At 38.2% G+C, this 16632-nt stretch overlaps 1 protein-coding gene and 1 pseudogene across 1 annotated transcript; one reads left to right on the top strand and one right to left on the bottom strand.

Annotated features, from left to right (window-relative positions):
• Nucleotides 1-413: 413 nt before the first annotated feature.
• On the bottom strand, nucleotides 414-940 carry LOC120113107 (annotated as a pseudogene).
• A 5289-nt stretch (nucleotides 941-6229) lies between these two features.
• LOC103701317 (transmembrane 9 superfamily member 1) lies at nucleotides 6230-14203 on the top strand. The gene is made up of 12 exons (XM_039133195.1): nucleotides 6230-6573; nucleotides 10196-10388; nucleotides 10524-10628; nucleotides 10803-10820; nucleotides 10922-11010; nucleotides 11103-11255; nucleotides 11441-11575; nucleotides 11742-11908; nucleotides 12392-12486; nucleotides 12613-12986; nucleotides 13294-13567; nucleotides 13663-14203. The coding sequence occupies exons 1-12, from the start codon at nucleotides 6487-6489 to the stop codon at nucleotides 13728-13730; spliced, it is 1758 nt and encodes a 585-aa protein (XP_038989123.1). The 5' UTR covers nucleotides 6230-6486; the 3' UTR covers nucleotides 13731-14203.
• The last annotated feature ends 2429 nt before the right edge of the window (nucleotides 14204-16632 follow it).

Below are 16632 nucleotides of genomic sequence, written 5' to 3'. Positions count from 1 at the left end.
AGCACTCACCAAAATAATAGAGAAACAGATAGAAAATCACTAAGGCGCCAAATGATTTAGCCGATCTGACAGTTGGATAGCCCTGAGAACTACCCTCAACCAAAAAGTTTGTTGGTGTTTCAGATGTTCGATAAATAAATTAGATACTCAGAGAGCATGTATATCCAACTCACAGAGATGTTTCAGATGTTTGATAAATAATTAGCTACTCTGAGAACATATATATCCAAATCTATCAAGAGAAACAATTTACTAACTTAACTGAAGAAGTATATATCAAACCATAGTTTTGAGTTAAAACTTCAAAGATATCGTTCAGTTATATAAGAAATGTTCCTCAGTGAAAAATGTGAATAACAGAAGAAAATTTAATTCAAAAAAAAAATGCAAACACAAAAGGACAATAGAAACCACTAACAACCCTTTTTCTTACCTCTTCTCCCTTCCTTTCCCTTTTTTCCCTTACCGATCTTCTTGTAGGAAGCATTGTTGGTTTTAATTGGAGTTGGTGCCAACAGATGCTTCACATTCAGCACACCTTTCTTAAAATGACCTTCACTTGCCTTCAATACTTTGTCTTCTGGTTTTATCTTTTGCAGTTTATTATTTTTCTTTCCAGCATTCTTGGCAAAGTGGCCAAGAATGAATCCCTGAAATCATGAATGACAGGATATTTGAGACATGTTTTTTGTCAAACAGTATGAAAGAATGGAACAGCTATAGTGAAAGATACCTCTTCTATTTTCTTTTACACTCTTTGCTTCTGACTTTTGGTCGCCACTTTTGCCACACTAAGTGGTATTCTATGCTTTTGAGGCTTTTGAGAAGAAAATGCGAGAAGTTAGACATGGCTTGATGATTTTGCTGATTTCAAGGATCGCCAAAGATCTCAAAGAATCCTTATTTTTCCACCCAATGCAGACACATTCCGGTTCTCCATCTGCTCTCTCCTTCCATGATATATTGGAGGCACTTTAACAAATCAGAAAGAGTAAGATGATAATTACTGTAACACATATGGCAACATAATTCTCACTGGTTTAAAACATAATGAAGTTAAAATCTGGCAACGACTAAAGGAACCAAAATACAAAATCATGTAGTGTATTATCATTGACTGGGTATATGTTGAGGATGAAACTTAACTTTTTTCTTTCAAGAGTGAAGTGTCTCTATATTTTTAAATTTGGCACAATTCAACAACTAACAGTCCAAGCGTACAACAATTAAGTCTTTGCGAGCCAGAAGAACTGGCAAATGTTAAAGCTTAAGAAAACAAGTGTGGTGAGACTGCTATATCTAGTCCTGTTTGGTCAAATGAAAGAACGATTAGGTGCCAGGAAGCAAGTTGTTAACCACCAAGATTCAGCCCTGATGTGAAATGGATGCTAAATGTTCTGATCACCAGATTCTACTCTCGAATGCATGGCTGCAAGGATACAAAAATTGATGCAATAAGAATATAAAATAATAAGTAACTCCATGTGTTTGGTCAAACAACTTTCTTGTCAATGTCAGGATACAGCCCTCATATATTATAACTAGAAATTAAGGGGGGAAAAAAAGAAAAGAAAAGGATTGCTAATTCAACAGAAAACACAAATTGGGTTGAGTTCTGCAATTCACCTAAAATTCATGTCCAATTAAAAGGTGACAGTGGATTTAGCGATATGCACATAAATGAATTCTATCAATTGCACAATGGTTAAAATCGACAATATGCATAATACTCTGTACTCCTAGAAACTTTTGTGTTGGAAACTTGGAATCAGCAAACAACACATGATTCCTTCGAGCCGGAAGTTAGAAGATAGAGTTTCTGCAATCAAATGTTTGAATGTTAACATCATCCAATTATAACCATTTACCAATCCAAATCAATTAGCTACTCCCTTAATCAAGTGTGATACTTGCAAAAGTTATATCTAAGAATTCAAATAACGCTGCATGCATAACAGTGTCTCTGATTAAGAAGTTTGATAGCCCACACAAATGTAAACACATTTATTAAGCATCATCACATCTGCTGAATGTACTGTAGCTACACAAATTGGCCACCGCAATAAAAAATAAAACAGATAAAAAAAGATCTCAAGAGTAAGTACAAGGAGGGAACTTTATATGACAAACACTTAGGCCATGGAATTTCCGAGATGCTTACCCAGGTATTTGATATCCCTTAATATTTTCTGTATATCCATTTCCTCACTCTCACTGTCCAAAGACTTGGAATATTCTCTAGTTTTTGGCTTCTGATGCATATCTACAAGGCTGAATGATACAAATAAAACAAACAGTTTGATCAGAATACCAGTAACAATCAGCTGGTCCAAGTAGCCAGTATGAGCATGAAACACAAAAAATAAGTTCGCGTCAGCAAAAATATATCCAGTGAGAGTTTCCTATAAGGAGCCCACCAGTGCATAAGATGGAAATATATCTGAGATGGTTCCATCAGACAGGACCCAAATTTATTATGAACTGGTCAGTGGAAATCCTCTGTCAAGAATTTATGGTGCTTATGGTGAAACTTAGTCAAATTTATTTTCTTCCACAATCATAACCTTAATTTCTAGAGTGCCAGCCCAAGACATGGGCAAGAGTCCATTCCAAGGAGAACAGTCATTAGCAAAATTTGTATGGCATACTCAAAACATACATGGCAAACATCTGACATACCTTTTCGGCAGCGTAAAAATTATTATGATCATGGAGATATAAAAGTTTATAAATCAGCAGCAATGAAAGAAACAGCAGGCCCGTGGAAGGCGAGAAGAAATATCATTACAAATTTTCGAATAAATGTTTCAATGAAAGACATGCACACGCGCATGCATGCACACAGTTTTTTTATTATTATTATTTTTATTTCTCTTCTTGTTTGCAGTTTACGCATGTTGTTTTCTTCCTTCTTCTACCAAGTATGAGATATTCTGTCATAGGATTTATAACCCGCAGAAGCTCTTGGTTGAAGGTTAAAAAGAAAGATTGTGCACTTACATTCCAAAAAAAATTGTAAAAAAATATTTCAGAATTTACGCAATTATTTCTAATAAACTGTCTGGTCAAAATTTTGGAATTGGTTTATTACAACTTGTACAAAAAAAAAAATTCACCACAGGACCAAGAATATATGAATAACTGCGAGGTATATTTTTCTATAAAAAAACCCTAGTTTTCCTTTTTCTTTTTGATCCCTAGTGTAACTGGGAGATACTTGGATGGAATGAGAGAGAAGTTTAGAAATCTACCAATGTTTTTTTAGCAAAACAATCCGTCAATGTGTAACTTGGGAGAGAAAGGAAGTAGAAAAGGGATCGAGAGCATCGATACCTTGGTCCAGGAAAAACTGGGAGGAAGGTCGGGCGAGCGTTTCACGAAATCGGTTGATGGTTATATTCGGGACTCCAAAGAAACGGACCTCACAAGATCATTTGTTTAGCGGCTCTGAATTTTATAAGCTCAGTCCAATTCAAACGTAGACTTGAAAATTTTACCAAATACATGGTTATATGTTTATGAAATTTATTAAGTATATCTTGGGGCTAAGTCCTTTGATGAAATGGTTTTAAGGATTTAAAAGAAGTTTGGGCGTTTCCAATAAGACCATTGCATGGATTGGGCTCGACTCCAATATGCTCACCCAACCCACTTAGTGGTAGGGTTGGGTCGAAGTTCTATAAATTTAGATTGAACTCCGGCTAAATAACCAATTTGATCCCAATTAGGGTTAGGTTAGATTTTGCTTTCACTCGAACCAAACTCAATCCTAACCCACCTCGACCTGACTTAACTCGAGCCAGCCTGACTTAATCCAACCCAATACAATATATAGATAAATAAATAAACTATATAGTTATTTTTTTATAAACTTGCTTATATATTTATATAGTTATATCTTTGGTCTTGTTAAATTATGTGCAACTGTGCCATTGAAATTGATGAATGAACGTGGTTTTCATCCCATAAGTATTAATGCAATAAAAATATCTCGGATCTTATCTTAAAAATTTATGTTTAACTTAAATCCAACTCTGTTAGTAGAGAACAACCAAACCTTTAACTTGACTGACTCAACCTGGTCCGAATTAGGTTTAAGATGAGGTTTAGTTAGGTTGGGATGGTGAAATTTTGTCCAAAAATTATATAAGGTTGGGTTAGAGTGGCGAGATATAGAGGTTGGGTTGAGCTGAGGTTTGTCTTCAACCCGAGCCAATCCACCCAAATTGCATCCCTATTTCTACATAATAGTACCTACTTGAGACTTTGATTGGGTCTCTATCTAACTTGATCATGCTTGATCATTGCACTGCCCAACCTTTACCCAATTTGAACTCAATCCAACACTTGGAAGGATAATATTTGGATTAAAAAAATATAAAATGAAGCCTCTAATAAGCCTGACTGAGACTTGACTTGACCCATTAGGACTGCCAATATAAAGTGATGAAATTGTTTCAACTCATTTGTGCTTGCACAAAGGATTGGCATGTTAAGTTGAAAAAAAAATCAACTCTAATTTTTTTAGATCCAATGCACTTTCATTTGGTTGGATTGGCTTGAGTTGTAAGTTAATCGAGTTGAATCTTCAGTTTATATTATAATCTAGATTAGCTTGGGTTGAGAGCCCCATTAACAACTTGCATTAGATTAGATTGATAAAGGTTTGCTTGAAGTTCGACATGGATTATTGATAAATGGATATTTTTTTATCCGAGCTGATTTATTAGGTATATATCAGCCCCAATTTTAACTTTAGGACTTGTTTTACTATAAGTAGGCTAAGTAGGAACCCACCTTACTATAGTTGCTTCAACTCTCTCCAAGTCAAAGCCACTTCAGGCTATATCTCCCTAAATTGGACCATAGTGCGAGCTCAATCCAACTTCACTTGAAGCCAACCAATTACTCAAAGCAGGCTCTCCATGGCTCGATTCAGTTCAAGTTCCTAATTCAAGCAACCAAACACTCCTTCAGCCTAAGTCACATCCCTATTTTGAAAGCCATCCTCAATATCTGGGTGGCTTCATTCCAGGATAACGCTATTTAGATCATCGTATCATCCACTAATTACCCAAATGTCTAGATTAGGAGCGGATTGGAAGCAGTTTGCATCAAACTGGTTCACAAAGCTTGCCACCATATAAAAAGATGATCAATCGAGTAACTTATGAGATGTTTTTGTAGATGTTGCTAGGGTTAGCTATGATGGAAATCACTTTTTGCTTGGCTCGGTTTATATGTATGTCATGGTAGACTTTAAGATTCACAATATGTTGAGGATTCAGTTTAATTGAACCATGTTAGGCCATATTGCTCTCTTGCGTACTATTAGATCTTATGCCTTATTTCTATCAATTTGACTTCATAAAGTAATTTCTTCTTTTTCATTCTTTTGCCTTTTGACTATCTTAAGAACTCATTTGGTTCGCTGAAGAAAAAAAATAGTCAATAAAAAAAATACTTTATATTTGATGAAAGTTGAAAAATAATATTTTTATGCTTTATAGAAAAAAATTCATGCATGACATGAGACGGTCTAATTTTCACTAATTGAAAATTAAGATATTTTTTTTCAAAAATATTCTAAAGTTTACCACCAAGGTGGTAGCCCAGTTGGAACGGGGCGTTTGCTTCCAACCAAGTAGTTCCAGGTTCGAAACGCGCGGGCGTCGATTAAATTCGGGGACCGGATGCCCCACGCTTGGACACGGGGTCTGGAAGCGCTACTGGTCGGCTGGTAGCCTGGGTGGTGCCAAGTGTGACGTACTCACACGGAGGGTCGGGTCGGATAAAACTGAGTCGGCCCACGGGTGGGGAGGATATGAGTAAAATAGGTCGGAGTGCCCAACACACGACTCGGTCTACCCGCATCGAACATTCTCCTGGCGGGGTGGGGGCCCAGTGGTCGGGGCTGCTACGCGGGGGTGGGGCTTGTCCCTTCCTCCCCCCTTCCCCTTTTTTTTAAGCACAAAAAAAAAAAAAAAATCTAAAGTTTTAGATAAAATAGGCAAGATTTTTTTTTTAAAGTAAAAGTATAATAGGTATTTTAGAACTTTTCCGATAGGAGCAGAATGTGTTATTTTTCTATAATCTATAAAATATATAAAAATTATTATTTTTAGATATTATTATATCAAAAAAAATTCAGAAAAACAATTTTCCTCCTACGAGCCCTAAATTATCTAGTTTGGATCCGCTAGAAGGTATAATATCTTGGACGAAGCATAGATTGTCAAAACGGTGAAGACATTCTCCGGTATATTTATATTTTTTGTTTAATCACCGCAACCAAAGAAGGCCCGCGTCTGTGCCAATCTAAGGAAGAATAAGGGTTCATTCCGCGTTCTCTCCTCTCCCCTCCTTTCTCTGTCTCTCTTAATCGAGCGAGCGAGCGAGCTAGCGAGCGGCCGAAGGGATTAAATAAAGAGAAGCCCTGCCAGAAAGGCGCCTCCGAGCCCCGCGCTCTCAGATCCGGCCGCGGCGATGCCCTCCGACGCCCGATTTCTGCTTTCTCTTCTCGCCCTTCTCCTTCTCGTCGCCGGCGCCGCCGCCTCCGAGTACGATCACAAGGTACGCCCCCCTCCCTCGTCTCCTCCCTCCTGCACAAAGATCGCCGCATCCGCTCGATCCGAGCCCTAGTTTCCCGATTAGAAAGCGGTTTCTAGCGAGATCCTGGCGGGGGACCGAGGGATCCTCTTTCGCTGTGGGTCTTTCTCTGTATCTGCTTGTATCTTTGGGTTGTTGATCAGATCGGTGGTGTTTTAACGTGGTTCAAGGGACATATGTGATTCTTGGGTTCGACGGGATGTGGACTCTTGATTAGGGTAACTTCCATGGGGGTTGGATCTGAACGGAGCCCTTTGATTCCTTGCTTTGTTGAGAACTTTGCGCCAATTGTGTCGGTCATCCATTATTGGCTATCGAAATTCGATCTTTTTGATGTTCATAGATTGCGAAGTTCCATTTTTGTTGGATTTTGGTAGTAGCAGGGAGTAATTACTGGCGTGCTAATTCCTCTCTCTCTCTCTCTCTCTATATATATATATATATATATATATATATAATACATATAGATATGCATCATTTCCTCTCTGTATACATTTTGTTTAAGTGAAGTATTGAACTGTGACAGAATCATGGAATTGTAACTTAACATTGGCAATGATTTTGTTTCTGAGTATATATTCTAGAACTGGTAGTTTATTTGTTTGTTTCTATCATTAGGTAGCTATAATACAGTTTCATGAAGGGATAGAATAGGATATAATGCCTTGGACTGGGTGGCTTTGGCTCGCTTACCATGCGTTTATCATGAAATAAATCCCTAGATAACACCCTGTATGCTATTTCTGGTGGAGAAAACTAGTCTTTGTAGTTAGTGCTTATAGTTGGTGACACTCGTTATTTGGACTTGAAAAAATGTGAATGGCTTTTTACAGGTCAATAAGGTTTGGAAACAGATCTTATGCTAAAGAAATAAAGGAAACATAAAGAGAAAGGAAGCATTGCATTCTAGGGATCTATGGTCAAAGGTTTTTGTTTGGTAATGTTAGGGCATGTATGTAGGGAGGGTTGCCTTAATATTATATATGGGAGCAGCAAGTTCAGATAAGGGAAGGAAGAGTATATAAGTTGTAGCAGTACAAGATCAAGGAGAGCGACACTGGAAAAGGGAGTTTACGATGTACCAATGTAGTTGCCCTTTTCATTTGTTTGTCAATCAGATTAAATTGCCTTTATACTTAGCCATCCCATTCAATTATCTTTGATGATTATGGCCGGTATGCCCAATAAGTTTTGGTTCTGTTGACAGTCAGGTGAGTGGAAAAGAGAAATGAGGGAGAGTAGATGCAATTACCCATCAATTTTTGTGGGCTCTGTCAAATAAAATAATCGATATAAAACTGAACTCCAAATCCGCAAACGAACAGTGAGCCCTTATCCAAAGCAGCCTTGTAGGCTAATTTATGGCTCCAAGGCCCAACTGTTACTCTTCTGTTCCTTTTCGTGGCTTATTGCACTGTTGTAAAAATCTTAGATAATGTAAGAGCATGGTAGTTGTGTGCTTAAAGGAATGTAGGCCTTGACTCAATCAGAATATTTTTTTCTATTTTCAGCGCCGCTGGAAGATTTGTCTCAGGAAGTACTCAAGTGGATCTTGACGGCAATGAGTCATATATTCTAACATAAACCTAGAGAACTTGAGCAACAACTTCTTAAGTATATGGTCAAATTGTATATGATATTAGAATGTGATTCTTGAACATAATCCTAAAACTAATTAACTCCTTAAAATGACTTAAACCAAAGCAATAAAGGATCAATTATAAACTAACTAGAGTCCTTCCTGTGCAGCGCACGTGCACTGATGTTTTTTTTGCCCTTTTCTCTTTTGGCCTATGTTTTTTTCTCTTTATTTTCAATGAGTCGGAGTAGTGTCCAGACAATGGAGAGGGAAAACAGATGGAAGGAGTGTATGAGTCTATAATTTTTCTAGGACTTGTGATGCCACAGGGCTTCACACCTTGAGGTAGGCCACATGAAGCTAGCCACAAGGCTTTAGCATTATGTATTAGTAGATATCAAAATAATCCTGTACAAAAACCAATATAGAAAGCGGGGGAAGCCAACATGAGAAGACAATTAATTACAAAAATAATTGGTTTCTCAAGCTTGCATTAAGTAAAAGCAAGTAATTTGGCTAATGTTTGTGATGCAATTTGGAATTAATCTGGCTAAAATTGAGACAAGGGATTCAGTGTTTCATTTCATCTATTTCAAGCAAAATGGAATTTGATCAGAGGTCAAATTAATTCCATTGGGGAGAGAGTTAAATTAAGAAGCACATTTTTCGTTTTATAAAAATGAAAAATGTTTTATCTGGATTGAAAGTACAAATAAATAAAAGCATAGGAGGCATAGATACTCTGTTTGCTTGTATTAGCATGCGAGGCAATTTGTGCTTTGATCATTCTGTTAGGAGCATTCAAGCCAAAGAAATTCTGGAACTGTGTTTAATAACAAAGGTAGGTTAATCGCTTATTTTTATAACAGTAGTCTGTCTCTGATTTCCTTCTCTTGTTCTTTTTAATTATTTTTGTAATAGGTAGGTTGCTTGCAGGCCATATAAATCAATAGGAAAAGAGTTTGTTGTATTTTTAAATCAACTAAATTGTCAAAAAAAAATATTTCAACGGCAGATGTGGTTATTTGAAAGTAAGAGCCATAGTGTATAGATTAATGATCTTGTCCATCAATGTTATTATCATGCAAGAATGTTATAATTAGGGGCATTGATTTACATGGGTTTGATGAATAATTAGTGATTAAGGTAATGTTCTACTGTCTTAATCCCTTTTAGTGTTTTCTGAATGAGCTGAAGTGCCATAGCATGGTTTTATTTGCACATGTTGTCATTAAACCACCATATTTGCATTGATGACATATTTAGTTAAAAAACTCCTTTTCTTATTAAACATCTTGTTAGAGATGTCTTTTTCCGATACTGCTTTTGTCCTTATCTACTCTCCACCCCTCCTTTTTCCCTACAAATTGACACTAAATTTTATGTAGTAGATAATTAGATATATAAAATATAACTGACCTTGTCTTGCAAACTTATAATTTTTAGCTCAAACTCATTAAAATACCTTTGAGCTCTAAAAAGATGGAACATAGTGGAAGAGAGTGGAGATAGGAAGATCGACATTGGATTAGGAGAAGATGTTGTTAACCAAATTGAGGAAATAGCCTTCTGTTCATTAACCAATGTCTAGTTAGTTTCCTGTAACGGACATAGAAATTAGGTAGCATATGCATTGCTTAACTGCAAGGTTGGGTTTGGAAAAAACCAAACTGGCAGGAGTTTATATTATATACTTTTGGAAATTCCTTTCATAAGATATTTTAACTTTTTGTATCTTATGGAAAGATTATCTTCTTTTAGCTTGGCCTTCTATTTTAGGTATTGTTCTATGGGTCTCATGTTCATTCTTGTGTTCATGACCTAATTTGGGATCAAAATTGTCTTTAGCTGTTCTTATTATTCTGTATTCTCTAACAACACAATAATTTGCCAATGCTTTTTCAGTTGACAAATATGTGATATGCAACTTCATGTATCAGAGAAAACTTTTGATTTTTTTTTTTAAATGGACTCCCACTAAGGAATTTATCATGGTTTTATATGCAGTACAAAGCTGATGACCCTGTTGCACTCTGGGTAAACAAGGTTGGCCCCTATAATAATCCTCAGGAAACATACAATTATTACAGCCTTCCATTTTGCCAGCCATCTGAAAACCCTGCTCACAAGTGGGGTGGGCTTGGAGAAGTTCTGGGCGGAAATGAACTGATAGACAGCCAAATAGACATAAAGTTTCAAAGTATGTGCTCTTTCTTTCCATATTCTTCCTTGTCTTTTCTGGATTGTTGATTTGGAACGGAGCTCTCACCATATTTGTTGGAGACATCATTTTTGATTGACTGCTATCATAATCTGAAAATTGTTTATTTTCCAGAAAATGTTGACAAGGGCTCCATTTGTATGCTTGAGCTTGATGCTGCAAAGGTGAAGCATTTCACAGATGCAATAGTTAACTCATATTGGTTTGAGTTCTTCATTGGTATGTTTTTAACTGTGTGCAGGTTTCTTCTTTCCTTTTGTTCCTTTTTAAAATACAGCAGAATTGGCATATATGTGCATTTGGTCATTGATGCTTTTCATGTTATTGTGATTGAATGCTTACCCTTTTTTCTTTTTACTTTTCCCTCTTCCTTGCTGGGGCACAATGATTTAGATGATCTACCTTTGTGGGGTATGTATATGTCAGTTCTTCATGCCTTCTGTTTGTATTTTAATATTGTGCCATATTGTTTTTCTTCAAAGTTATACTAATTTACATTTACTTGTTATCAGGCTTTGTTGGAGAGACTGACAAAAACAATGAAAATAAACATTTTCTTTTCACGCACAAGAATATTGTTGTTAGATACAACAACAATCAGGTACATGGTTGACAAAAGCTTTATAAATCTGTATAATTATTCCTTTCCAGACCACTTAGGATACTGGTTTTGCCTGTTTCTCTTTCCTGTAGATAATTCATGTCAATCTCACTCAAGAAAGTCCAAAACTTCTGGAAGCTGGGAAGACATTAGACATGACTTACTCAGTAAAATGGTTGCCAACAAATGTGACATTTGCACGTCGTTTTGATGTTTACTTGGATTACCCTTTCTTTGAGCACCAGGTAAGGCTTTTTAATATCAGCCGGTCAAGTTTTGGCTCAATTAACTTCAAGAAACCCTCTGCTCTGCTTTCTTCCAAGATTTGAAAGGCTATGCTTGAGAACTTTAAGGCATTGCTGATATGTCCCATTTGATAGTTTTAGTGGAAATTCCTTCGTACCTTGAAAATAAACTGTACCTTCTGCAGATTCATTGGTTCTCCATTTTCAACTCTTTTATGATGGTTATTTTCCTCACTGGCTTGGTGTCCATGATATTGATGCGAACTCTCAGAAATGATTATGCAAAGTATGCTCGTGAAGATGATGATCTGGAGACTCTGGTGACTATTTGCACCCCTTTTCAGTTGTCTATATATTTCGTTTATGTAGAGTACCATATAATTTGAGTTACTTTTTTAGTTGGCAGTTTCACTGATGTTCGTAGCATGAAATTGGGCCATTATTTTGTTAGCGAATTCGTATGTTGATGTCGTTGCATTTTGTCAGGAAAGAGATGTGAGTGAAGAATCTGGATGGAAGCTTGTTCATGGCGATGTCTTTCGGCCTCCTTGCAGTTTGGCTCTTCTTTCAGCTGTTGTTGGTACTGGTGCCCAGCTGGCAATTCTTGTTCTTCTGGTAATCGTGTTGGCAATCATTGGAATGTTGTACATTGGGTACGTATATAATCAGCTTGATGCCTACGAGTTGGAATTAGTTTTTTTGGTTTTTGATTTAGGAGATAATACTGGAAATGAAGGAAATAATGCAAAGAGACCACTAAACAAGCATGACAGAAAGCACACTCATATACTATACAAGTATTACATTCTTTTATGTGTTCATTAAATTTTTCCATTATTACCAAATTAAAAAACTTATGCTATTTTTCTCACAAAAACCTCATTATGCTCTGATCACCTGTTATCTAATTGCGATTCTATGGTATCAGTGGTTGTATTCTCTCTATTTATTCTTTTCTAATTGGATCATAATTACCTCTTGCACTTATTTTAACTATCTCGTACTCATTATGCTCTGATCACCTGTTACCTAATTGTGATTCTATGGTATCAGTGGTTGTATTCTCTCTATTTTCTTTTCTGATTGGATCATTATTGCCTTTTGCACTTATTTTAACAATCTTGTACATGGGCCAGGCGAGGAGCTATCGTCACGACTTTCATTGTGTGCTATGCTCTCACATCATTCATTTCAGGCTATGTCAGTGGTGGACTTTACTCACGGAATGGCGGTATAGTTTTTCTCAGATTGGTTCTGTTTCTTTTTCTACCCCAATATGTGCTCTTAAAAGTTGAACGCACTAATATTTCAGTTTTCAAGGGAGCTCCCAACTGAATGCATGTTTGTATATTGGCAGGTAAAAACTGGATAAAGGCAATGATCCTCACAGCATCACTGTTTCCATTTATGTGCTTTGGGATTGGCTTCATACTTAATACAATTGCTATATTCTATGGATCACTAGCAGCTATACCATTTGGGACAATGGTGGTTGTGTTCATACTTTGGGCTTTCATCTCCTTTCCTCTCGCACTTTTAGGTACTGTTGTGGGTAGAAACTGGAGCGGCTCCCCGAATAATCCATGCCGTGTGAAGACCATTCCTCGTCCTATTCCAGAGAAGAAATGGTATCTTACACCTTCTGTTGTCTCACTCATGGGAGGGCTGCTTCCTTTTGGCAGCATATTCATTGAGATGTATTTTGTCTTCACGTCCTTCTGGAACTACAAGGTATGAGTATAAAAGTTTTGAGGATTGCTTTTTAGTCTGTATCCTTTTCTATAGTAAATACTGGTCAAGATAATTTATTATGGTTTTTTTGTTTCACCATTTATTCATGAATTAAGTTTGAATGGTCTTTATGCTCTGAAGTTTCAGCCTTCCCTTGTTTAGTCAATCATGTTGATATTGATGATTATTCTGGATTTTTTGTTTTGGTTTTTGATTGGGCCATTTAAATCCTGAGATCTGTTGAACGTTGGCAGAAAAGGATACCAGAAACCTGATTGACTTATTTTTTGCTTATGTTACCTGGCAGGTTTACTATGTCTATGGCTTTATGTTGCTGGTATTCCTGATCCTCATAATTGTCACAGTATGTGTGACCATTGTGGGAACATATTTCTTGCTAAATGCGGAGAACTATCACTGGCAGTGGACTTCTTTCTTTTCTGCAGCTTCAACTGCTGTCTATGTGTACCTCTACTCTATATACTACTATCATGTGAAGACCAAAATGTCGGGCTTTTTCCAGACTAGCTTCTATTTTGGCTACACTCTAATGTTTTGTCTTGGTCTAGGAATACTTTGTGGTGAGCTTTTGCTTTTATGATCTTTGCAAGAAGTGGTTCCTCATTTTTTTTAATTTTGGACTGTTAAGCTAACAGCATCCCTTTGCAAAATTCAGGTGCTGTGGGCTATCTGGGGTCTACGATGTTTGTTAGAAGAATTTACAGAAACATCAAATGTGACTAGAACCAGCCAAATTCCCAAGACTAAGAGTGTACGCCGCGATGCTTTGTTGAGGCAGCAGCATTTGGGGAGTTTAAAGTTGGATCGGCTACAGAATCTGATAATGCTTGGTGAAACTGCAAGGGAGGGCTGTGCGTTCTTCTCTTACTTTTTCTCCAGTTGTTTCCGTTCTGATCTCTGGACTCGGATGGCTTTGCATTTTTTCCCATGCTGTAGGCAATAGCCTCCATATACTTAATTAATACAGGATAAATTTAATTTAGTTGGAAGCATATTCGACCTCTTTTTTAATCTTGTTTGGTGTTAACATGAACCCAAAGCAGTGTAATCCTCTGCTAATGGATACACATGTACCAGTCTCTTTTCCCTATTTGTCCCTATCATTTCTTATGTCATCTGATTAATGTTTCTGTTGTTGCTTCTTGAAATATTTAGAACTGTTCAATTCATTTGTAGTATGGAAGTTATTTTTGTCACCATTATATACAGTTTCATCGAAGTTCTATTGTATTCTGTTGTGTTTGTGTCTCTATATATGAAATAATCAATTTGAATGAGATTGATAGATATAGTTTCTTAAATATTCTGCCTAATTGAGGTTTTTTGGATAATTCAAGGGAGCAAATATCAGTTGCTGCGGGGGGGTGTTATCATATTTCTTCAGAGAACACCAAATATTTGTCTGCCTTGTGGCAAAGGGGGGACAACATCTGCCCCCACAACATGCTTGTGTGACGATCATCATGAATCATTAGTCTGAAGGTTTTCCTTCTGGAGTTTTAACGTGAAACAGCTTTGTATTGGCTTATTGATTTCATATAGAATTTGTCAATCCATAGCTTTTTTAATACATTGTGTATACCGTGAGACGAACATGGATCGGGTCGCCTCCCCTTTTTTTTTTTTGTCAAAATGGCAAATTATGTAGCTCTAAAGTGAGTACATCCTGTCAGATCATGATTAAGTAAAGAGTGCAGTTCTGAAGAAATATCTCCTATAGATGTTCAAAGGAACTTTCCGAAGTGCCGTGCGACGAAGGAGGCGATTCAATCTGCTGCCCTGTTCGCCTTTCGAAATACGTGGGCTACCTCGAAGCCACCGAACTTCTGAGCTAGTCTTCGAATTTGAGGGGATCCAATCAACCACCACAGAGGAATCCCCCTCAAGAAGCACCCACTCGGCACTGAGGACTCTCCTCGCAAAAGACAATTCCTCCTATGCAGCTCGAAGCTCTGCCCCAACAACTGTAAGTCCCGTCATGCGCTGACCCCCTGCTGCCACCATCCTGCCCCAGGAATCTCTGATCACAAATCCAACCCCTCCAAATCCACCATCCACCAACATGCTTCCGTCGAAATTCACTTTGAGATGATCAAGGGATGGGGGCACCCAAGAAACGAGGGCGAACCTGGGCGCTGTGAAAGCGGGTAAAGTGCCCCAGATGTCCCTGGCCATCTCACTAGTGAATAACGCAAAGGCTGCAATGACCTTCCCAGACTGTGATATAGCTCTGTCAACCACCATCCTCGGTGACATCCTCCTACCCTCAAAAATGCCAGCATTCCTGTCCAACCAGATATAGTACGCTAGATATGCTCTAAAAATATTCTCTTCCCAAAATCTGGGGCTCCCCATGGATGCTCTCAATAAAATAATCAGGGCCTGAGCCGACTCCACCGACTGGGGCAAGGGGACCGGAGATCTACTCCAAATCTCTCTCGCCCTCGGGCACTGCATAAGAACATGATCAATAGTCTCCTCTACCTCTGTACACACCATGCAGCACTGCGTGACCCGCACTCCTCGCCGGATTAGTACACTTCTGGTAGGTAGGCATCCCCATGCCACCTTCCAGATGAACAGCGCCACACGTGGGTGAATCCGCATCCTCCAAATCTATCCTTCTTCTGTCTGCCGTCTGGACTCCCTACTGAACAAGGGAAGAAGATTCCTAGCTCGTACCCGCGGCCGTCCCGATGGCCTCCACACTAGCCTATCTGACTCCTTCCTAAAAGGAACCGGTAAAGCCAGAATCATCTCTGCCAGCTGCTCTCCGAAGGTCTCCCGAATCAGCCCCTCCCTCCACTGACCCCAACAGGGTCAAATAAATCACAAACTCTGTATCCTTTCAATCTCGCCGAGTCCACCAGGGTCGGCAAATGACTGATCGGTTTCTCAGTCACCCATCGGGTCGCCTCCTTTACTGCACAACATTCTGGCAAGGTTCTTTGGATACACCAGGAAGTCTCTCCTCTTTTGTTTGTCATTTATTCTCTGGATTTGATTGGCAAGGTACCAATCAGTTGGGTTAACAGCAATTGGGATGGTGCCGTGGATAAGCAAAATCGTGTTAGATCCTTGCTACATGTTCTCAAAAAGTTTGAAGGCCAAAACCTTTCCCCGAACGAATTTCACAATTTTAGGACATGGCGAGTCTTGTGAATGCATACGTTTCTGACCCAGCACTTCTTTTTTTAGAACTTTTGTTTCCTTCGCTGTGTCTCCTTCCACGGTTTGATTCCCCAAGAGGTTTTGTTTTGGCCGGGGGCGCGGCGTTTGCGCCCCTGACGTACTTTCTGCGGTGCATTGGTAGGATCTTGTTGTGGGTGGTAGAAAGCATGAGTCGGCCAAAAATTTAGCATTGTTTTTTGTAGCAATTTAATGCCATTGAAGTGGATTCAAGGAAAAAGAGTGCTCATTTCAAACTGATCTAGTTTAAGCGCATTTCTCCATGGCTCGATCTGAAACCTTCATTTAAGTACTAATAGTAGGTTTAAGTACTAATACGGAAGCAGTATGTATGTATGTTTCAGTTTCTTGTTGAAATAAAGGAATGCAGCTTCTCCCGTTTGACTTGGCTTCTTGCAGAGGCAAGGAATATAAAAGAAATCAAATCATCATCGTC

This window comes from Phoenix dactylifera, chromosome 14 (assembly GCF_009389715.1).
Source record: "Phoenix dactylifera cultivar Barhee BC4 chromosome 14, palm_55x_up_171113_PBpolish2nd_filt_p, whole genome shotgun sequence".
Lineage (NCBI taxonomy): Eukaryota > Viridiplantae > Streptophyta > Magnoliopsida > Arecales > Arecaceae > Phoenix > Phoenix dactylifera.
The sequence above is the reverse complement of the archived record's forward strand: the minus strand, read 5'-3'. Positions and strand labels throughout refer to the sequence as shown.